The 24,319-nt window shown below is 38.3% G+C and overlaps 2 protein-coding genes across 2 annotated transcripts; one reads left to right on the top strand and one right to left on the bottom strand.

The window, feature by feature from the left end:
* Positions 1 to 893: 893 nt before the first annotated feature.
* Positions 894 to 19,634, bottom strand: suclg1 (succinate-CoA ligase GDP/ADP-forming subunit alph). The gene is made up of 9 exons (XM_083909589.1): positions 19,573 to 19,634; positions 17,218 to 17,318; positions 14,479 to 14,595; positions 14,080 to 14,292; positions 13,562 to 13,619; positions 13,005 to 13,088; positions 10,379 to 10,530; positions 5,631 to 5,819; positions 894 to 1,374 (listed from the first exon to the last, which is right to left on the bottom strand). Exons 1-9 carry the CDS (start codon positions 19,604 to 19,606, stop codon positions 1,348 to 1,350), a joined length of 975 nt encoding a protein of 324 aa, XP_083765715.1. The 5' UTR covers positions 19,607 to 19,634; the 3' UTR covers positions 894 to 1,347.
* Positions 19,635 to 20,676: 1,042 nt separating this feature from the next.
* Positions 20,677 to 23,535, top strand: cisd2 (CDGSH iron sulfur domain 2; the record flags this gene model as incomplete). Its single annotated transcript, XM_083909571.1, has 3 exons — positions 20,677 to 20,784; positions 23,132 to 23,346; positions 23,446 to 23,535. The coding sequence occupies exons 1-3, from the start codon at positions 20,682 to 20,684 to the stop codon at positions 23,533 to 23,535; spliced, it is 408 nt and encodes a 135-aa protein (XP_083765697.1). The 5' UTR covers positions 20,677 to 20,681.
* Positions 23,536 to 24,319: the final 784 nt, after the last annotated feature.

Below are 24,319 nucleotides of genomic sequence, written 5' to 3'. Positions count from 1 at the left end.
TTTTCCATTGATCGAGTGATATATGTTTTTGAATTGTATTTAAGGTAAGTTTCCCAGGGTCAATACACTTGCCTATCTCACAAATTGTATTTCGATATGTATATACACATACATATATATATATATACACATACACACATACATATGTACATATATACACATACACACATATATATGTATATACATACATATATACACATATGTATATACATATATATGTGTACATACATACATATGTGTACATACATACATATGTGTACATACATACATATGTGTACATACATACATATGTTCATACATACATATGTACATACATACATATATATGTGTACATACATACATGTACATACATACATATAAATACACATATGTACATACATACACATATGTACATACACATATGTACATACATACACATATGTACATACATACATATATGTACATACATACATATATGTACATACATACATGTACATACATACATATATATATATATATATATATACATACAAACATACATATGTACATATACATACACACATACATACATATATATATTTATACATACATATATGTACATACATACATACATATATATATATATATATACATACAAACATACATATGTACATATACATACACACATACATACATATATATAAACAATCATTTCAACATTTCATATTCAGACTTTCCTGGATTAGTTTTATATCACTAGTGATACGATGGCCATATATAAATCTTTTCGATTGAGCAATCAAAACAATTTGACAACACAGAGGCATGTGTAATGATTTTACGTCAGCTTACACAACTGAGAAAAGGGAGTTAGATGTATTATGCATTGTAAATATTATATTGTTATTAATAAGTTACTAAATATAGTGGGAAACTGAAGACAAAAAAAACTTTGACACAAAACAGCAAAGAAAATGGTATGAGAAATCTCTCTTATTCAGGTGGACAGCCAGTCAAATAAGTAACGGAACATGTCTTACAGTCATAAAACAGAACTGAACAGGTCACTGAGTATAGTACTTTTCCTTTAGCTGTCAACAATATGGAAGAAGGAGGATAAAACACCTATAAAGTTTTGACATTGCAATGAGTTCTTTATGATATCACCGTTAAGACACTAACTTTTATTTTCTCATTATGTGCAAGTACATGGCAGAAATTACAATATAAACACTGTGAGTGTGTGTGCGCATTGTGTCTGCGGTAATCAGGGTGTGAAGACACTGTAGGACACATCCACCTTCCAGAATCAGGCTGTTCATCTCAATTTTTTTTCAGAGCAGGGAGTGAAAGGTTGGGTGCCTGTCTTCCTTTTTTTTTTTCGGGAAATTACAGCATCTTCCTCTTCTCAAACTCCTACAGAGAAGGACAACAGGGGAGGAAGAAACCATGTGAAATGAAGTGAATTTATTCGCACGGAAATTCACACACAGCTATCTGCTATGATCCTGTGTGTCAGATCAGCTGCTGAAGGGAGGGAGGGAGTGGAGGAGGGGCTGCTGCTGCGGGCGAGGGTAAAAGAGGCGACTGCAGTTTTGGAGAGCTTGTTCCTGTTCAGCGCAAATCAAGTGGCGAGCGCGCACGTCGCTCAGTTCGCGTCGTCAAAAACGTTAAGACAGCTCACTCCGTGTGACTGATACGGGCTCTCCGCGTTTGCAAGAACGTGATTTATGCGACGTTACAGTGCGTTGTGTTTTATCAGCGCGGTCCAACCATGTGACTTTAAATGAGAGAAAGTATTATGTTTGCCGTTATATATTCAATTTTGGAAAATATAACATAACCCTAAGGATGATAGAGTATGTTGCTCCTGAGAACTTCCAATTCCACAAGGAGGGGGGGGGGGGGAGCAACTTAATGCAAATGTCATTTATCAGGTTTACAGAACACACAAGTGCTCATTAAATGCACATGTTGACTCATCGTTTGCTGCCCTGTGAATACCTGAGGGTCTACTGCCCCCTTGAGGACATTTTTCTTTTTTTTTTTTCTGGAATCTGAAATGCTAGGGAGGCAACCTCGGCCCTTTCGTTGCTTGATATTCTGTGAAGGACAAGATGAACGAGGTGGAATGCGGGAGAGGTGGGCAGATCAGAGCACTGTGACCTAGTTCACTAGATTGGTGAGATAAAAAGAGGGCTGCAGAGGAAAATGTGGGAACAAAGAAAAGGGGGTATAAATATAGGAGGAGGAGGAGGAGGGTGGTTGTCATTAGAAGACCAATGCCTCGTTGGTTCATAGCAACAGAAGGCAACTCAAGAATATAAGACAGGAAAGGTAAGAGTAGAGCTGTTAAAGCCAGAGGGGGGAAGAAAAAAAAAAAATGCGAGTCAGACTCCCGACACTTGACAAGACTAGTCAAGAGGAAGAGGGAGAGTGAAATGAGAAAAGTAGAGGTTGCCACTCAAACGCGATGTGAGAAAATACACGCGGATTCCACTTGAAGAGAGCAGAGGAGAGAACATGACACGAATCGGCAACAGGGGCCGTTTTACGAGGCCTCGCGATGACAACAGCTTTTGACGCGGCATTGAGGCCAAATGTGCCGAGTCAGTGCGAGCATCACTCATCACAAGACTGTGATGTGAGGGAAAATCCTGCACACATCTGCATGCCGTTTGTGTGTGTGTGTGTGTGTGTGTGCGTGCATGAATATTAAGCAGGGACAGGATAACGCTATCTGCCGCCGCGATTACGTGTTCCAGATATTTTGTAAACACCAAAAAGGTCATAATTACTCTACCTTGAATATAAATGAGGTGCTTCTCGAAAAAAAAAAAAAAAAAAAAAAAAGCACATATTTTCCAATATCTTGTCCATGCACCAGTGGAACTGAAAATGACTTTGGATGCAACTGCATATTTAATTCTGTTACAACATTCTTTTAACTATTTAAGGCCCAAAGCTTTTATTTTCTGTATAATGAAAATAAATGTATTATTATTAGTAGTATTGCTTTTACTTGAACTATTATAACAATATGTACATGTTAGATACCTCACATTCAGGCTTTTAGCTAGGATTTTTTTTTAGAGGGTGTCCCGCCCCTTGCCCTCCTTTTTTTCTGTGCACCGCCCCTGCTGACTGTTCTTCTCTCTCTCCTGAATTGTGCGCCGACAATGACTATGACGAGGATCGAGTACAGTCGCGATGAAATACAGGGGATCCGAGTAAATCTTAGTAAAACGTGTTGACAGCTTCTCAAGAGCGCACTTTTTATTGTTTTTACCCCGTGGTCTCAATCTTTGTGTAGAAGACCTTTAGCGCTGTAATTAAGGAAATAACACATGCATCAGATGAGCTGATCTATTTAGTTAACTGCTCAAAGTGAGAGAGAAGAGAGTTCTGTCGCTGGGAGTTCATAATCTGCGCTGCAGCCAAGTTTCGATTTTGCGCAAAGGGACTTTCCAGCATTTAATAGGTGCTGTTCCACCGTGTCCTTACATCTTGTTGGAATGGTTTATGGTCTTTGGATCTTTTGCGGCCAGCACGCGCCTGTCTATACCCGCGCGTCATCACAACATCGTTTCGGTGGTTACCGGGGGAAACGGGAGGAAATTAATAGGGTGTCTTTTGGGCGTCCTGCCTAAATGTAGGGTGTCTAATTTCTTATTATTTTCAGTACAGGGTGTCCCCAGGAAGCCCGGACGCCCTTGCTGGCTAAAAGCCTGCTCACATTACTTATAGTTTGATTGTACGTCTGTAATTAAACGCCATTGTTGAAAAGCAATATGAACATATTTCAAATTAACTGTGCTGACAGTGGGAATTCTGTTGCAATGGTTTCATTTTTCTAATCTGGCTACCAAATGTCCATTAGTGGACAAACAAGAACCGAAACAAACATCATTCCGGCTGACATTTTTTACTTTCACCATACTGCCATACTGAAAATGTATTTCTCGATGAGAGGGTGATAGAAAAAAAAACAAAAAAACAAACATTGGCGTGCGACATCCTGATTACACTACAACTGATTCTGCATTGTGTATCTGCAATTACTATGATGATGAATAGTGTGCTAATGTAACTCTGAGGACAAAAGCATCTCCAGCACTGTGTTTCATCAGAAAGGATGGAGCAATATTTCTGCCATCTGACATTTCATTTAAATGAAAACATTTTTTTTGCACATTTCTGATTCACACATTTTGTGCAGTCTAGACAACAAGGTCATTTTGTTTAGCTTGTGTTTTTTTTTTGGCATAAAAAACATCTGCTGCAGCAGTATACATAATTCATCAACTTATAATTAAACATGATGATGCGTGCATTCGGTTTTGTGAATTTTTTTTCCCCCTTCCCGACACTCGTGTTGATGCTCTGAACAGCTGCGACCGAGGTCGACATTATTTCCCACACCCGCAGCATTATGTCTCTTACATGTTATTGCTTTGATTACAGGGGTCAATGAGATTAACGGAGATGCATGAACACAATGAGCGCGGCCAAACGAGCGGCCGCTTAACAAGTTTTTTTTCATCATTACACACAATGATCATGAATTAAACTTTGGAAGGAAAAAAAACAACAACAACAACATCGTGTACATTTATATTCGTGTGTAGCAGGGGCCAGTGGTGGTAATCAAAGTATAACATGATGAATGGGTGTAATACCGACTTTCACTTTTTATACATCTTGTTAACAGTGCCTCCCTAGATGAATTACAATTAAGAGGCAGTGAAGTCAACACGGCCACCGTCAGTCATTTTTTTTTTGCTTTAGTATTTAGTATTAAAACTTCAATCACAACATGACTACGTGTTATTGCCATGGGATTACATTTTACCCTCTAATTAGTCATGATAAACTGTTATTAGTTTGCTTTTTTCAAAGCTAAAATAAACAATTCAGTAATCTCTCAATTTTGACTCTTGATTATTTGGTAAAGTGTTTGTTTCACAGCTCTTGTTTCTTATTATCTCAAAGCAACTTTTGTTATGGTAGCGTTTGGCAGAAGAAAAGACTTGAAGTCATAAAAAGTGACACAGAGACATAAAGACGGATGAATGCGGAGTAAAAACCACCGTGGTGGGAGCAGGGGTGGGCTTCTGGATCCATCTGGGGTCATGTTTTTATAATGAGTTCAAATATTACTTTGAGAAAGTTAGCTCGTGCACGTCTCTAATGGTGACAATGTTAAATACACTGAATAATTCAGGTGTGACGCATGAATAATTCCAGTCTCTTAAAATCCTTTACAGACCCAGGGAACTTTGCCGTCTTCATCTGCCTGTCAAAGTTATCTCATTCAGAGGTAAAGAGTTCCTTAGATAAATGTTAGTTTTATTAAGATGTCACACAATTATTATGGAGACAAGAGTATTTTTTTACAGTAAATTAATTTTGACTTGAATCTGAAAAGGTTGAGTGGGGAAAATGTTTTTTTTTGTGTGTGTGGAAACTGGAAACTCAATAGAGAAAACTCGTATAATTAATGTTTTGCTACGTGTTTTACAAGGCTATATAGAATAACTACAGTAAGCCATAAACTTTAATATGTGGCCCTGTCCTTTTCTACAGCCCATTTAACAGTACAATTATCACATTACCATAATTCCAATTACTGCACTTGTCCATGATATAATCTGGTTGGGAAAAGGACTCACCTTGAACATAGTGCTGCCCAGCTGGGCAGGAGACATGCTGACTACAACTCCAGCAGACTGAAGGGCTGCAATCTTCTCTTTGGCTCCGCCTTTCCCACCAGCGATGATGGCACCAGCATGGCCCATCCTACGGCCGGGAGGGGCAGTTAGCCCCGCGATGAAGGACACCACAGGCTTCGAATTAGCGCCCTGGATGCAAAAAAAAAAAAAAGAGGGAGAGTGAAGAAAAACATGAGTGTAACGTGGAAAAAAGGAAAAGAGGCTCAAGGGAAAGTGAGGACCTTAGCACAGTTGGCAAAGCAACAACAAAGATGAAGAGGGGGGGGGGGGGGAAATCAAGCAGAACGATGAAGGTGGGTGTACAAAAACAGTGGGAATTTTCTGCAACAGCATTTCATTCATTCATTAGGAATTAAACATCCCACATCCATTCATTTCACAGCCCCCACGATAACAGGCTTGTCTAACAGCCATCTCTGCCTCGGTCTGCATTATTAAAACAAAAGGGTCAATCAAGCCATTTAATTGCATGGGTTGGTGTAAGACCAGATAGGGACTCCTGCCATTTCATATCATCTCATTTCTGAGATGGTAATTAGTCATGCAGGCACTGATTAGCTCAGCCTGTCTGTGCTGCTTGCTCATTGATGGATGCTATGTTCAACAGTTAAGATCGTTTCCACGGTGAAGAGAGCTAATGTTTCATCGTCAGCAATAACATTATTACCAGCAAGAGGGACCGGCGTGGTGTCTGTCTGTGTGCACGTATATATAGCGGCTAATAATTCACAGTTAGGAAACGGACCGAATGCAGCGTAAAGCCGACGCAAAGCCGCGAGGTCCTTCAAAAGACACCCACACACGGTTTTTAGCTCTAAATTCAAATCTGACACCGACAGGAAAAAATACAGAATCAACCGAGGACATCGAGTGGAGATGACGTTTGATAATTAATAGTAGAAGGGCGTGTTATCAACCAGGGAAATGTCGAGGACCTTGGCGAGAAATGAGAGAGCTAATGAGATATTAACACTTGCACCGTTAACAAGAAAAAAAGAGAGCGAGAGAGAAGGAATATCACTTTTTTTAGTGCTTTAAATAATGTTTTTTCCGAGCATCTGTTATTTGCACTTAAAAATTGAACGCGCATCACAAATTAGCAACACAACCAGACTCGGAAGTCAAGTCACGTCCTGAATCAACAGACCACCCTCATGTGTATCAATTCTTAAATCTGCCATAAAAAAAAGGGCTTTAATTACTCTTACGCGCAGCACCCCTGGATACCAAGTAAGGGGAGTCTTGACAATCATTAATTTTAACAATGATTCTCTCCGATTCCTTTGGTAACATTTGGTAAATATTTACCTCATTACGAACCAGTATGGTAGTCCACCAACATCTGTGTGCCAGTGGAGGGTTTTTTTGTTTTACAAACACAAATAAATCCCGGTCTGATGTGAGGAATTACAACTACGAATTTTAAAAGTCCGACAATTATACCACTGGTACACACCTGTGGACACAAGTGGAGCCTCCTGATACTTCTTTAGTCTCAGTATTCTTCTCAACTACAACCGGTTTTCATTTTTTTGTGTTGTTTTCACCGAATTACAAAGGACTTAGCTGAGCTCAATGGAGACAGGAATGCTAAAAGTCAAGAGGCTGAAAAAAAAAAAACTTCATGGCAGCTTAGGTGCCAAAGACTCTGACCTACTTCATATGCACGAGGCAAATTATATGGTCTTTCATTGTGAAACCAATTTCTGATGAGAGAAAGCCTGTGAAGCTCTGGTAATGACAGGCGAAGCTTTGATTCAGATGAGACCATATGATGTTGGCAAGCAGTGCAAGACACTGAAGAAGACTGGATTTTGAAATATGTCCTGCATCATAAACTTTGACAGCAGAGCCTGGTAGGAAATATAAGCTTGTTTTCCTGAATTTTACAAAAAAAAATTAAGGTGTCGGCATAATAAACAGTCTGCAGTAAATCAGCTGCAACACCGACGGATACTGGAATCAATACCTTCTCACCTTTCTACTATAATGTGTCTTTTTCTCAAACAGGAGCTCAATATACTTTTATGTCGCATGACACAAATCAATCACGACACCAGACCTTTAATTTCACTGAGCATTCAATACATAATGTGCCTAGTGTGGCAGAATTTGTCACGTTAATGTGAAGCACCAAGCAAGCATAAAAAAAAAAAAATCTCAATTAACTTCATACAATGAGCGATGTGGTCCAACATTTTACTGCCAAGGTTAACACAGTTTTTTTTTCTCCCTCCTTTCACACCAGATATTAATGTCTTTACCGACATTTCTGTGTTTTTTTAGAGACGGTTCGATTAAGGTGACGTGTTTAGTTGGCAGTTTATTAGAAATAGCTAGCTTAAAGGGGTGAACCTAGTTCCCTGGTGTCCTAATGAACATGTCTGTGACACGCTTTGGTCAAAATACCATGAGGATGAAGCACCACAGCAGTTCAATCACCCTGCCAAAAACAGCCCGGTTCAGAACACTCGGTTTAGTAGTATCTCTTTAGGTCCACCTTAAAAGGTCCACCTTAAAAAAAAGTAAAATGAAACTTAAGGGACAGGAAATTCCATCAGACACAGAGGCTACTGGGAGCTAACAGCATTTAGCATTTGGAAAATTGATCATTTGCAGGCTCTAGCAGGCACATTGCCTTCATATATAACATGTGTCCACTGGACAGATAAATCCTCTGAGGCTGGAAGTTTGTGTAGAACTCTGTGCTGCACTGTGGAGCCAAGAATAAAACTTTTCGCGGATTTCAGGGTTTTCGGATAACTCTGCCCTCACCAGCACTCTCGCGTGTTTTACGGACAAACTGGAGCTCTGTGAGACAACAATTGTTGACGTCACAATGAGTGCAGAAGTCATCGTGTGTTTGATTTCCTGTACTTAGACCGAGGAGGACCACAAAAACATGAGTGGGTCATCTTTTTTCGCACTTCGCCGACTGATAGGGCCTCCAGAGTCCCAAATATAAGGATTTAAATGATTAAAAAGTTGATTTTGCATAATATGGGACAGCACATCTGCACTCAGTTTAGTTCATTGGTCGGGTTTTGTTGGAACCATTTTAGAATGTAATTCAAGATGCTGCTATATATTACGAAACGCCATAAATAAAATAATAGAATTGCCCATCATCATTATAGCAATATTTGAATCAATAGTTTTGATTGTCTCATAATCATAAAGTTACTTTGTTTCACTTAATTCATTTGGCCTAACTTTGAGTCTCTGTTCCATTGGTTAAGCAATGTTTCCATCCCACCAAGCACAGCCGACGTCTCCTTATTGATTTTGGACATTTTAAAATAGGCTGGTTTTCACTGTTATTTCTTGGGTCAGTTTTACAACAACCTTTCCAGCTGCTGTAGCCTCACATTTGCGAGGACATTATTCGTGGTCGTTGCCAAGCAGGCAGGTACGGTAGCCTATGTTATTCGCATTCGTTTTATTTTGCAATATATTAAGAAACAAAAACTAACCCCGGAATAAAGGACAAAAAGAACGATAGTGCTTTAGTTTACGTAGCTCGTCTTTTTTAACCCCGGCTTATACAACCTACTGCTCATTATATGCACATTTGAGAACATTAGTTTGAGGTTTGGGAAACAGACGGTTTTCTTGTTGAATTTAACCAATTTATTGCATTTATTTGATAAAAAAAAATACTTCTCGTCTAATTGAGAAAATCAACTGGATTGTAATATGTATTTATGTTGTGGGATATGTAGTCGGATGTCTGCTGCTCCCTTCCAGCAACACTGCTTCACATGAATACAATACTCACATATGGGAGCTGCCCTGGGTTAGTGTATTGCCGACTTGACTTCAAATTTCAAATTATATCCCAATTAAGAAAAGTTAAGTTTCCACCAAAGTACAACAAGTGCCGTCCAAGTACGTTAGTACTTAGTTATTTTATGTATGATGTTCTACACACTTTCAACAGAAGATCTGCAGCTTAACCTCGTGCTCTGATGGACTTTTTTTTTTCTTACATAGGTTTCATTTGCACTGTCCCTCACAGTAAACACTGGGTGATTGGGTGGGTTGGACGGCGGTGGTGGTGTTTGCACTTTATTTTTTCGTCAAGTGAGATAAGTTATTCTCCTAAGACGCTAGCAGGAGATTTGCATGCATTAAAGCAGCAGAAGCAAATCAAATCCATTTCTCAGCTCAAGAGCAATACAGGAACGTGCATGTGCATGGAAGCAAACGCACAAATACACACTAAAAAAATTAGCAGATTAAAAATAATCTGCAACGAGTAAAATATCATGTACTGGCCACCTGAAATCCATGGTTTAATGTTCTCAGCCACTCCCTGGGTTTTCTTTATCACATGCTGGCAACAGTGAAGGTTCACTGCAGATTTCCGACAAAAGGCCCCCGTGAATCATACGTACAGTCTATCTATTACACCTCACCACACTAATCACACAGACACTGGAAACTAAGAGGGGAGAGCTGAGGCTGTGATCAAAAAGAAAGGGCACTTTCATATTTCTACTTTGCTCTCAATGGACGATGGTTTCACTACCGCTGATGGATTTAAAAGGGAATGAATAAGAGCTAACTCAGTCAAGAATAAATGTTTCATACGAACAGATACATCTGCCGAGGTGAGGTGTTGTAGAAGAGATTAGTACAAAGAGAGTGAAGTGGAATAATGGGTGTCTCATGACTTATTTCCTTACAGAGTTGTGCTGTTTGAGGTATTCTGCTGCATTCTCCTCTGCATTGCCTCCGATTTCTCCAATAAGGATGATTCCCTCCGTCTTGGGATCCTGCAGGAACACCTCCAGACAGTCTATGAAGTTTGTGCCATTGAATGGATCCCCGCCAATACCTTACAGGAGGACAAAGCAAACACTCGTTATACTCAAAAACTCTCAAAGGACAATTCCTGTGAATATTTGAGCATTGCTCGGTGGTTGAGCCTGAGGAATAAACAGCTACTTTATGCTGATGTGGTCGGATAATCAGCGCCGAGATTGTTCACGGCTGTTCATGAATTATTTCATTAGAGCACATGACTTTAATATATTCTGCATCTCCACTTTTTTTCCTCTTATACAGATGAAAATAAGGATTTTGTTTCCAACAGGCATAGAGTGAATTTGTTGTTTTTAAATACAAAAATCTGATAGTGATTATATGTGCATAATGAATTTTAAATAAACATTTGTGTGTAGAGTTTTTGAAGCAATTCATTAACTAACAGAAGATATAGGGCAAAAATCATTTTAGGGCTGCAAATAACAATTATTTTCTCAAAAAATATCACAAAATGTCGCGTCGCTGTGTGGTTGGGGCAACATTAGGGTTCATATTAATGCATATTCTTAGTCTACTAATAATAGTCCTTTGCCTCTAATTCAGAGGGGAACTTAGAGCCAGGGAATAATTCTATGTAGCTATATTCACTTAAAAAAAACTGATTATAGCTGCTTTTGATTGTATCTAGAACACAAAACAAGAGAGATTGATGGACTTAGCTAATGTCACTTTCCAAAGTCACTCTAGATGAACAGCATTTTGTTAAAATATATTAAAGTTACACAAGACTGAGGTTAAAGACACACCATTAGTCACTTTTACTTCAAAGTCACTTCAAAAGTTTGTTTAATAACTGTCCCAGACCACATTTATCTCTGCATGGTAGTTTAATGACACTGCTCCTTTTTCGTACCCAGGGAAAATGACTTCCCGCGCCTCTCCAAATCACAAGAGCCCAATAATTACTTCTTTTTTTTTTATTATAAATAATTTCCAAAGAAAATTATACAAGGGTCTCTATAAAAGATTGGGCAAACGTCCACAAAAGAAAACATCAAAGACAAAATGTCACCTAAATTGATATTCATACCATTAAAAAAACCCAAGAAAGAAAATGCATGAATAACAATCAAAGAGAACCACATTACCAGCATCAAAGTTGAGAGTGATATTAAATATTGTACTAACTATAATTTGCTGTAGACTTTGGATTATACTGAGACTTAGAAGACATTGTGTCGGTTCGGGGGGCGGACACCCTCTCTGTATTTAAAGTTGGACTTAAAAGCTTTCTTTTTGATGAAGGTTAGAGGTAGAGCTGGCTCAGGGAAACCTGAACCAGTTGTCTTGCTATAGAACTAGTGCACTGCAACTCACTTCCTCACACTTTGGGTAAGAATATGACATTACTGCACGTTATTAACCTTGTTTTTTCTATGCTACTGTGTGGATCAATTGTATTATAGTACAATAAACATGTCATAACTATTTCACAGGGTCCTGTCCTCTCTATAACTTGAGTCTGGTTCTGTCAGTCTTCCTGTCAAAAGACAGTTTTTTTTTCTCTCCATTGATGCCTCGTGTTTATTCATTGTGTGAACTGTCGGTTCTCGTTTCTCTCTTCTATAATATTGTCAAGGTTTCTGCAGATTCTGAGATAATCCATGTTGTGATTTGGCACTATACAAATACAATTGAATCGAGGCTGAATTGGATTACAAACAAACCCTGTTAATGAACTCTACAATAGTTAATATTGTGGCAGGCCTGTGCTGTGTGAAGTCTGGTTAAAAGGACATAATTAACATGTCGAAACAATTACGCCAAAGCCAAGTTGTTTGGTGTTTAATTCAAGTGGCCAACCGGCCCTATAATATCGATTTTCTGGTGGCCAATTAAGTTTTTCTTTGAGCAAAAAAGTTAAGTCTTTCACAGATAATACACTATGTTGCCAAGAATTAAGAGAGTTGGGTAAATTGGTAAGGAAACAGTAGTCTATATGTTCTGAATATCTAACAACACAAGGCAGCATAAGAGAAATTTTGGCATCTAAAATGGTTTGAAGCAACAAAGAGTGTTTCATATAAATTCCCAGCCACACGACGTGCTGCAAGTGTTGCTAAACAACAGAAGGAAATGACAGAAAACATTCTTATCATTAAGTCAAAATAATATTCATATGTCGTCCCCGAGCCCATGATAAGTTGATTGTTGCCATGCTATTGTCAATCTCACGGGTCATATAAAACATCTTTTTCTGCAGGCTCTCTTTTTTTTCGTTGTTTTTGCACATTTTAACTGCTTTTATTGTTGACTGTCCAGGGACTCCAGATACTAAAATACTATTAAATTTGTCTTCTAGACTAAATCATTCATAAATGATTATTGGTATGCGCGCTCTGTGACAAATAAAGGAAAATAAAATATGAAATGAAAAAAAACAAAAACACTTTATTAATTCATTCATAATCTCTATTTTTTAAAACTGAAAGATATGTGTGCTTAATTTAAATTCAATAAAACACTGGGTCATTTCAAGCTTACCAATGCAAAGAGACTGCCCCAAGCCGACTTGTGTAGTTTGGTGTACAGCTTCATACGTCAGGGTCCCTGATCGAGACACAATGCCTAGAAGACAAATCATAATAATAAAAAATAAAAAAAATTGTGATGTTATAATTATTTTGGTAATGAGACTGCAAAAACACTGAAGGGCGATAAAGTGAGATGAAATGAGTCCAGGCTGTTTAAAAGTTGAACTGACATGTTATCAACATTACAGCAATGAGGGGAAAAAACACACCATCATCATCACAGTTCCACAACAGATGTTAACGACAGTGTGTGCTTTGGGAACAATGGCAATCGATTTACTATAAAAACAAACTTCATGTTAAGTTTCACAAAGAAGCAGCAGGTCTTTGTTGAGGTCTAAAAGAAATGATTTGGAAGGAAAATTCTTTTCCATTTTCTTTTGTAGAGGACCTTCAATCATCTTTGTGAAGACTCAAATAACCTTTAATTTCAAGTATAAATTATGTAAATTGCATTAAGATACAAACAAGATAATAAAATGTGTATTTTCAAGACAAAAATCTCACCAATTCTTCCTTTCTTATGGATATGACCAGGCATGATCCCAATTTTGCATTCTCCAGGCTGCAAATAAAAAAAAACGGTCCATTAACTGTCATTCAATTGTGTTTTTAACTTCCCTACGGCACTTACTCGCCCCCACTCTGACTTTTAGTTAAACAAAACATTCCTCAGCTATTTATTTCTTTGTTAACTTCTTCAATTGTTCTTTGACCAAAATGCAAATTTGTGCTAATTTTGATATCTGGAAATTGTGTTATTCAAACCAAACATCTGATGCTATTAATGCTGCAGCCAAAGGAGAAACAAGCAACTATAAACATCGGTATAAACATCATGCTCCTTATGGGTTTCAGTTGGACCGTGCAGAATATTAATGCAGTAAATCTGAATTACTGCTGGACCCTTGAGAGGGAGCTTAGGCTGCCAACCCTCTGAACAACAACAATAACACCAACAAAAATTAAAGAAAGAAAAAAAAAGAAAAAGAAAGAAGAATGTGTGTCAGTGTGAGTGAGCTTACATTGATGACTCCTGGACAGTTGGGGCCAATGAGGCGGGTAGTGCTCTGGCGGAGGAGCTTATGTTTGACTCTAACCATGTCCTGCTGGGGGATGCCCTCAGTGATGCAGACAGCCAGGGGTATCTCTGCATCAATGGCTTCAATGATGGCTGCTGCCGCAAATGGCGGAGGTACATATATCACAGTAGCATCTGCCCCTGTGCCCGCCTTTGCCTGAAGTGGGAAAGAAAAGTTATTACAAAGAGAAATTGTAAAATTAGGAAACAGTGCCACCTAATGTTTCTTGAAGAAATCATCAGTAAAGCTTCAGACTTCATCACAAGGCATGAGCTGCATTTTACAGCAACACTATGGCTACGTTTCGTGCTAAAAGTCACACGAGGAACCACGCATTCATACCTCCTTGACCGAGTTGAAGACCGGCAGGCCGAGGTGTGTTTTTCCACCTTTACCAGGGGAAACACCGCCAACTAACTGGGAGCCATAGTCAAGAGCTTGCTGACTGTGAAACGTTCCCTGTAGGCAGAGAGAGGGGAAGAAGAGTCAGTGTGGGTGAGTGTGCAGTGAAGTGGGGGGGGGGGGGGGGGGACAGTCACTTCTGCAGCGTCAACCTTGAAATATCATTACAGACGGAGTGGAGGGCGGAAATATGCTGCCACCCAGGATTAATCACCTATGCATGCGACTTAAGGGATGCATACACGAGTGATGCTGGGTTCTCTTAGGGTTGCAACTGCGGGTAAATATACTTTCAGGGTTGCATCTTATCCACTGAGCATTTGAAGAACAAATCAAAGGTGACTTTATGTATTCTCCAGTGATGGCTTTTTGCAGCCAAGACCAGTAAATGTCTATTTATTTTTTTATTTTTTTACAATATTCAATTATAACACTTTTCTTGTTATGAACTATATCTTACGGTGGCCCAGAGGTGTCAGGCCAAATACAAAAGCCACAACACAAACACAAAAGCCACAACACAAATACAAAAGCCACAACACAAAAAAGTTGTGTATTTGTGTTGTGGCTTTTGTGTTTGTGTTGTGGCTTTTGTGTTTGTGTTGTGGCTTATGGGTTTGTGTTGTGGCTTATGGGCTTGTGTTGTGGCTTTTGTGTTTGTGTTGTGGCTTATGTGTTTGTGTTGTGGCTTTTCTGTTTGTGTTGTGGCTTTTGTATTTGTGTTGTGGCGTTTGTGTTTGGCCTGACACCTCTGGGCCACCGTAATATCTCAATATCTTATATCCTGTCATTTTTGTGTCAATTTCTTGTTGAACATCAAATACACACAAACTGTTACAGCTACATCTATTAACTGGATTGTATTGTTAACAAACATATACCTAATACATCTGTGAATTTGGACAAATAATGTAGTTGGCAGATATTTAGTTTGTCTATTGTGGTATATTGTAAAAACATGGTGGTCCACAATGACGTTGCTTATAAATATAAAAAGGCTCATTCTAGGGTATTTAAAAAGAAAAAATTATAATAATCATACAATTAGGTGATTGTACACTAACAAAAGTTTAACTATTTTCATCTTCAATTTCTTCAAAATGGAAATGATTTGATCTAAATGTTGCTCTTTTAGTTTCAGTTTAAGTAGTATAGTTAATATCAATAACCCCATTCTAAATATTACACGTTTGAATACATTTTTGGAGGTAAATATCATACAGTTTAATCTCCGTTTTTCTTGACTAAATGGGTGAATAAAGTCTGTGCACGCTGATCCTCAGCTGCACAGATCCTATCCCCCTGCAGTCAGTCCATTATTGTGGAATAGATGCTGAAACAATGTCAATAAAGTAGCCGAGGGTCATAAGTACGAGTGCAAATAAATGACCTTAATGTAAAAATTATAACTAGCCCATTAAGGGGAATTAGAAGCAATGCATCAGCATTTTCCCCAAGTGTATTATACTCCTTCCCTGTGCTAACTTTGCTGTTTTCTCCGGTCATTATTATCGAAAACGTTGGGACAATAAATTTGAAAAATGGCTTGCTTATCAAGCCAGAAGGAAACGACAATGTGCACTCAACAGCACTTACTTCATTTCTCATCCTTTTCTAATTACCCGGAGTGTTCACTGGAACTGTATTTAACAACCTTTTATTATGTTGAAGAGAAAGTGGAAGATGAAAAATTGAAAGTGCACAAGGACAGAGGAAGAGATATAAATCTGTAAAGTCCATGTTTCTGGCTTGTTAAACACTTGCCGGGATTTATTTTCTCCAATTCTCCTTGACTGGACGCTGTTCAAAGTGAATCTGAGCTTTATTGTGCTCTTGAAAAAAACAACGGTAAGCATCTGCAATCACACTCAGGGTATTCATGTGTGAAACAATGATTTATGGATGTCAATGGGGAAGATTTAATTTAGGAAAAAAAAAAAAGGAAAAGTTACTTTCCATAACAAATGAAAACAAAACAACAAAAAAACTAGATCAATTAACCAATTACAACTCTTTTTACTGATCCAGTAGCGGGTTTAAGAATTTGAACAGACCATATATCATCACTCATATTAAGTAGTATTATCATTATAAATAATTAATAATTATTAGTAGTAGTAGTCAGTACAATACTGACATTAAGAATCATTTTTAAAACCTTTGACTATGTTATCTTAATTCTGTTTTCTCTATTGCAATTGAAACTTATGTGTATAAAGTATGACATTCATTACAGTCTTCCTTGACAGAAGTGACAAGGGAAGTCCCTCTGGATGTTTTTCAGTCAAAGAAGAATCCAGTTGGAATTGAGCAGGTGTTGTGCCAGAAAATGAAATGTCCTGTGGGACTAATTTTTGCTCTTCCTGAGGCAACAGAAGATTTTCTCCTTATCTGACCCGAGGCTCACAGAATGGAGAAAATTGTATTTTTCTGACAATTTAAAATGCTGTAAGACATAATTTGTCACTTGAACCAACATCATTTCTGGAGGTCGGACAAACGAGCAAATGCAAACATATTAAAACTCCTTATAAGTCATACAGAGAGAAAGAATCAGACTACAAACAAAATATGAGGAAATGTGTTCATCTGTGCAATTTCACATTACTGTAACCTAATCCAATGTGAGGCAATAATAAGGAACAGCGTGTTTGACAGTAAGAGGTTGTCATTACAAACCTGCTTCCCCGTGAACCCTTGGCAGATGACCTTTGTATTTTTGTCGATGTAGAGGTGCTTTCTGGATCCTGTGTAGCAGTGCCTGACTCCACTCTGCTGCACTGATTGACAGATGAACAAAGATTAATCATTAAAACCTTTTAAAATCTAATGTTTTTACAAACTATCAAATTGACAAAGGATCAGCAGACTGTGTTGTTACGCACACATGTGTAACATAAATAAAGGTGGGAAAACACATTAAGACATGCTGTCGTTTTAAAGTGGTTTGATGACAAATCAAAAAATAATTTCCTCTAAATATTCAACAGCATTCTTTCCATAAACAATATTATATGACTAAAATAACAGCAGACAAGTAATCTATCCAACAAAATTATCCCTTGTATTTTATACTTGGTGTTTTGGCACCAATCTCCTGCCGTCTGCAACTGTTATGTATTGTTACTGAGCATGCAACCATTTTAATTTTCAATCAGATTTTACAGATAATGTTTACTGCATTTGGGATCAAATAACACAAGAGATTCTCCTGACAGGCATCATTTTTTAAATTAGAGATGGTTGCTTATGATGTGGAACTGATCTGTTTTCAACTACTGAAGGTAATTTGACACTTAAGAACATTTTGTCTAATAATACTGCCTGAGTGTGAAACAATGGTAGTGCTGCTATGGTAGTGAAACAACACCTGACAGTTATTTACACTAATACTGTATCGAATAACTTGTTATACGTGATGTGGAAGTTATTCAGCCATGTATTAAAGTCTTAATATTCATCCAGAGGAGGTTGTCCAGAGGGGCTTTATGTGTGAATGTAAATGACCACAGAAGTCTCTGAGGACAATGTTCACAGATTTCCCTGCCAGCTCCCGCGTCTACACTCCGGATAACGTCCAAGTGAGCTCATTGAGAAAGTGGCAAGCAAAACTCCAAACAAATGGCTGATTCTCCTTCCGTCATGATGAAAATACCTCAACCAGACTATCTCATGCTGACATTTGACATGGTATGTGAAAGGCAAACTATGGAGAATAACCGGACACAATTATCTGGACATTGTCCAGAGTTCATGTCGAAAAACAGGTTTAGACAAACCACATCACAACACATGGTTGGTCAAAGTGCAACTGAAGAGGCTGGAGTATATAGTTTTATGTCTACTGAACACTGTGGTCCATAATTAGACATAAAGTTTCAACTGAGCCTTTATTGTGGTAATATCGTTCATGTAGGTTTGTTTCGAGTGGTTTCGCCGTGAAGTGATTCCTTGCATCAAACCATCAGTTCAATTTTATGTGTGTTGTGTAGTGTGTGTATGCGTTTATATAGTATAAAGCGTCATGACATAAATACATGTTATTACATATTGGTGATTCAAAATTGTTTTGTAGTTGATGGATCAGCAGTGCAGAGAGAACATTGACAAAATGAACACTTTATTAAGAAAACTGGCTAGTTTCAGCTCATCAATGTGAACGTTTTGAAATTGCCTCAACTCAGTAAAACAAAATGATTAGCTGCAAGTTTAGGTCCACGAAGCAAAGAGGACACATTTACCCAACCTGATGCAACGTTTCTAAGACATTATGCTAATTAAATGACATAAGTACATTATATGCCCTTTGGTAAATGAGAGGAGGCAAGTTTGTTTTGTATGACCAACAGTATCTCCCCTCGATTGTTTGAACTTTTCCCTCCAGTGCCTGTAAGACAATTTACCAATCGCACTGAACAAAGTTCATCCCACTAACTCAGTGTCCCATCAGAGTGACAGTCTGCGTAGAATCTGCATTCATGCAGGTCATCGTTACCCAAATGTCACTTCAATCCAAAATTGATTTAAAAGACAGTGTTGGGTGCTAAATAAGTATATTAAGTGTTTTCATGACACCACCTGTATTCTTGTCAACGAACCATGTCGAACAAACTCAGAAGTCAAAGCTGCTAGCAGGAAGGCTGCAGACAACTATCACAGCTGAATGAAGAGTTCCATATATAGCAGTCGCCGAACACGACCCATTTAGTGCAGAGAACAAGGTTAAAGATCAAAACACACCCCAGCCTGACTGCCGAATGTCGGGAGGTTATAAATAGTGTTCAATTGAACAATCTAGTTAGCTAGCTTGCTTGCTAATTGGTATATTTGACTGACAGGCTTGCGTAGCTATATAGTGCTGTAGGCTAACTGACAGTCAACCTAGGAGAACTTTGCTAGCCAGCGCCAGACTGTATGAGCCTGCAACGCTGAGTAAACGTACACCACACAGTTAACGAATAAAGGCATGTGATATAAACGACACCATCGACGATTCCAGGCGATTAACATTGTAATTTGTTACAAAATACTTACAAAGCAGCCTGGTAAACAACCTGCAGTGAGACATCTTCGGTCATTCACCAATGACACCGGAGGTTGAGGGCCTGACGTTACCAATGTTAGTAGACCAAAAACATTCCTGTAAATTTTTCTAATTAGCTTTAAATCCCGTTTGTGTCCTAATAAACGCCGGGATTTTCGTATTCATGTGCGATTCTATTGATTTTTTTTTAAGAAGGTGTGAATTGTGTCCAAAAGACAAACATAAGGTGAGCAATTATTCCAGGCAATAAAATGTGCCGTACACCCAATTTCAAGGACTTCTGGGTAATGAAGTTTCCCAGAGACTACTTGAAAGATACATCTGTCAGCACCAGAGGGCGCATTAGAAGCAGGGATATTTATGAATATCTGACTACATAGTACTATTATTATTATTAGTAGTAGTAGTAGTAGTAGCAGTTGTGGTAGAAGTAATAGTATTACTATTATTAATCATTTTTCAAAGCCTTTATCTGCATGGTGTCCATGATGGATAGAATAAAGGACTCTCTGTTTATCTGACTTAAGTACAAAGGCACACACAAATAATTATTTGCTGGCTGTTGTTGTCTCTCTGGTGAACAAAAATTGAATATGTGAGTAATAAAAAGTTATTGATAGGGACTAAAGACTAAAAATGTCAAGGCAAAATAGACAATAATGAGTGCAAAATAATTCAATGGATTATCTAATTTATACTAAAATTAAATCTTAAACTAAAATGAATGCTCTTCCATGACAAACTAACTTTGTCGAAAGATAGTGGTGTCTTTTTGTTATTGTTTTTTTAATCGCTGATAAAGAATTTGAAATTTACGAGGAGCACCTGAAGTACGCAGACACTACTTCCGCCATGCTGATTCAAGTTGTCCAATCAGAAGCCACCAACTCCTTCAACGCTAATTGGTTGCGTTCACCGCCGTCATAGATTTGTGTTACGTGCATTCACGAAACTATCTCCGCATCTTTTACGGCCATTTCCCAGTTTTACGGGAGACGTGTACGTACCGGCGGGACTCTACGCTCAGGAATCAACGCAATGACATAAACGAACCGCAGGGACCAAACAAGTCAAACCTGCCCATTTGAGCAAACTCAAGATGGTTTTAGAAAGTATTTCTAAGATAATAAAAGTGCAGCTTCCAGCCTATCTGAAGAAGCTCCCGCTGCCGGAGACCATCGGTGGATTTGCAAGGCTAACAGGTGAATTAGCCGGAACTGTGTTGTACTTCTGTCTGTCTTGAAAGATGGTTTGAGAACGAATCGGGCACTTTTCACCACAGGGCTCTTTACCCTTGCTAGCCTGTGAGCTAAATATTGTACTGTAAGTGTGTGTACGTCCTGCTAACCTATGCTATATGTGCCCAAACTGCTGCTTAGCCAATAATTAGCTCGTTTGTATTGTAGTTCTGTTTAGCAACATTAGTTCAGCAGTGGTGTTCTCAAGACTTCTTCCAAGTTAGGTTCAAATGTGGATAGAGGAGTGACTTTAACCGTTAAAAAGTGTGCATCGCAGAAGTTCACTATGTCCTGTGATGCAAATGTGACACATGCAAACAGTATAATCAATACATTGACCTCAATCTGTTGTATCTTAAAGTGAACTGAACTATGGACCACATCATGTATTGATATGCAACTTGTTTATATGAGCAAGACATTTGAAGATCTGGCTGTAAGAAAGTACTATATATATATATATATATATGTGTGTATATATATATATATATATATATGTATATATGTATACTAAATGATCATTGACAAATGGGTAATTAGACTAATGCATTGACACATTTTAGGAACAATGAAAGATTATTTCAGGATTCTTTTAACATTTAATTATCAATGCTTACACAATTCAAAGAAAAAAAGCACAAATAATCAAATCATTAATGGTGATTCAGTTCGATTTTCGCCTCCTTAGTTTCAGGTTGCATGCAGGCTCGCTGTCACATTGCCCTGACTTACCCTAACTGTACAGACTCTGTATTAATGTGATCACTGACACCTGTGGTTTTCTTGTCGCAACGTGTCGAAATGTCTGCTGCTGAAGACGACCCTATAAAAACTGTTAAAATAGTAGAATCCAGTTACATTCATTCAGTCACGACAGCTCACTGAGGCTTTTAGTGCCACAGCAGTCATTATGTTGTGCTCGTATAACTCAGAAGAGCTGTTTGCAGTGAGATCTTTGCAGTGAGATCTACGTATTTACTGGTCCTTTTCACTGAATTAAATACACAGGTGTCTATAATTGCAAGTGCACTAGAATTAGTATTAGTTTATTCAATAATCAAAATAAGCTTTCTGATTTCTCAGCTTCTTAAATGTGAATATTTACTGGTTTCTTTGCTCCATTTAACAAAGAAATCATTAAAACTGAGGTTTGTGGATTTGTGGATATTTGATAAATCGAGAAAAGAATTGACAGATTAAATGATGCAGCCCTATATAATCACGTCATATGCAACCTGCAACTATAAACACAAAATATGGCCTGCAAAAAAAAGTTGAAAAGCATAACTTGTATAACGCGTTGTTAAAATATTTTTGGGATGTCTGGTATGTGCTTCTCCGAGAAGTACATAAAACTGCAAAAAAACCACGGAACTAAGAGATTTCAGTGACTGCACTTATAACCAAGTGATCACGATTTGTTGGCTCTCAACACTGATGATTCCAGATGTTGCCCGATGTTAAAAACCATTTCAGTCACAAAATTGGCAAGTAAGTCAGTCCACGATAGCAGCTGAAAGATTTATGAAATGCTTCTACATGTGTCGTAAACTTAATATCATTTAGACGTTAGGGATTAGCGACGCCTCATTTGGCATCAAAATCCTTTTATTGAAAGTATTCTAATTGCAATAAGAGTATTATCAGAAGCTCCTGGAGCTGGGATTTAATTTGTTAGCTCGCTGTGGTTAATCCTCACTTGTCTGTCTTCTTCATGTCTGGGGAATGGTACGATGGGTTTCTGTAAAGCCCTGTGAGCATGTTGGACATTTCCCCCCTGGTTGGTTTGTCGGATGACACTTGGCATAAACAGAGTAGAAATACAGATAAGAGGTGAAATAGTTTCTCCATAGCTATTCCAACCGGGGTGGAGCGATAAGTGGAGTGGAGTATAGACTCCCTTATATGCTGTGAGAATTTTTCTCACCACCAGTGTTGTTGTCAGCGGCCATGAAGATACCACGATCGCACGGCCTATATTCCCTCTGGACGAAGGAGTTAATTATCATTGTCGATTAGGAATTCTTGTCTTTTCTTTACTTATTTTGCAGCTTTTTGTGCTCACTCCTGCATGTTTTGAGAGTCAATCTTGAGTGACACATTGATATCAATGATAGTATGAATGCACGATATTATTCGCGCAATATCTGAATCGGCAGATAATTGGCTTTAAGATGTATTATCGTATCGGCAAACAGGTCAAGATCTGCTGATATGACTATGAGGTTTGCATGTGCACGCACGCACTCACACAGACACACACACACACAGTATCTTGTTGATAATGTGTATGTTATTTGTGCGCGTGTAGTGTCTGAGTGGCTCCGGTTGCTGCCTCTCCTGGGTATCCTGGCCTTGCTGGGCTATTTGACCATCCGCCCATTCCTGCCCAAGAAGAAGAAGCAGAAGGACAGTCTGATCAACCTGAAGATCCAGAAGGAAAACCCCAAAGTGGTCAACGAGATAGACATCGAGGACCTGAACAGCGCGAACGTGTGTTACTGTCGCTGCTGGCGCTCCAAAACTGTAAGTCCTGCACGTTGTTTTCTAAAAAAAAAAAAAAAACGTTTTCTAAAATATCAGCGTCTCACCGATCGGCTAATATTAATTTGTTTCCTCTTTCAGTTTCCTGTTTGTGACAAGTCGCATTTAAAGCACAACGAGCTAACTGGAGACAACGTCGGACCACTCATACTGAAAAAGAAGATACTATAATCAGCTGCTAACAGGACTTTTCCTCTCACCTCCCCCAGCCTGTAGTTGTCATTTCTTAACAGTTATCGAAAAGGTTTTCTTCATCTCTGCTTGGTTTATGTCGGTGAGTCTATATCTGAAGTGATCCTGACACATAAAAAGACGTACTTCGGCAATAACACTGTGTGAACGTTCCTAAATGGCAGTTAGGAAGGGTTTTCTTCTTTATGGCCACCGTTAACTATTGTTTTTCTATGTGACTGAAACTCCAGTCTTTTTCACTCCGTTTTGGGAATCTGTCAGAAACCATCGGGACCACTTTGAGGTGGAAAACTTGAAACACAATGTCAACCATGTTGTAATGAACTTCAGTCTTCAGAACTCGTCAGAGGAGATGTGTATTTCTAATTAAACTAGGCGAATGGCTATTTAAATGAAACGCTTACTAGTCCAGCCTTTAATCAACATTTTGCACAGAAAGTTTTCATATTCAATTCTCGTGTATTTTTTTTTTTTGTATGATTTCTTCCTTTTGCTGCAGATATTCTGTGTGCCAAAATGTTAACTTAGTGTCAGGATGTGAAATACTCTCTTATAAGTTATTGTGTGTGTGTGTGTGTGTGTGTGGAAGGCTACTTATTATTCAAATATCGTGTGTCCATAGTTCTTAAGCGTTCGAGTTTTACATTTTGAAGTCAGCTTTTGCCTTAGATACATTTCAAACCACTGCACTGTTGAGTAAAAAATCCAGTTAAACCAGTTTTTAACTTCACTAACATTGTGAGGTTTTCCCTTTTGTTGTAGT

The sequence above is a fragment of the Microchirus variegatus genome (assembly GCF_963457635.1).
Source record: "Microchirus variegatus genome assembly, chromosome: 23".
In the NCBI taxonomy this organism is placed as follows: domain Eukaryota; kingdom Metazoa; phylum Chordata; class Actinopteri; order Pleuronectiformes; family Soleidae; genus Microchirus; species Microchirus variegatus.
The sequence above is the reverse complement of the archived record's forward strand: the minus strand, read 5'-3'. Positions and strand labels throughout refer to the sequence as shown.

Bases quoted from the DNA above. Each gene is read 5' to 3' on its own strand.
- suclg1 (XM_083909589.1), bottom strand. From the start codon at position 19,606: ATGTCTCACTGCAGGTTGTTTACCAGGCTGCTTT. The intron at 17,319-19,572 runs GTAAGTATTTTG...TCTGTCAATCAG, and splicing joins GTTGTTTACCAGGCTGCTTT to TGCAGCAGAGTGGAGTCAGG. The intron at 1,375-5,630 runs GTGAGTCCTTTT...CCTTCTCTGTAG, and splicing joins TGGGCAGCACTATGTTCAAG to GAGTTTGAGAAGAGGAAGAT.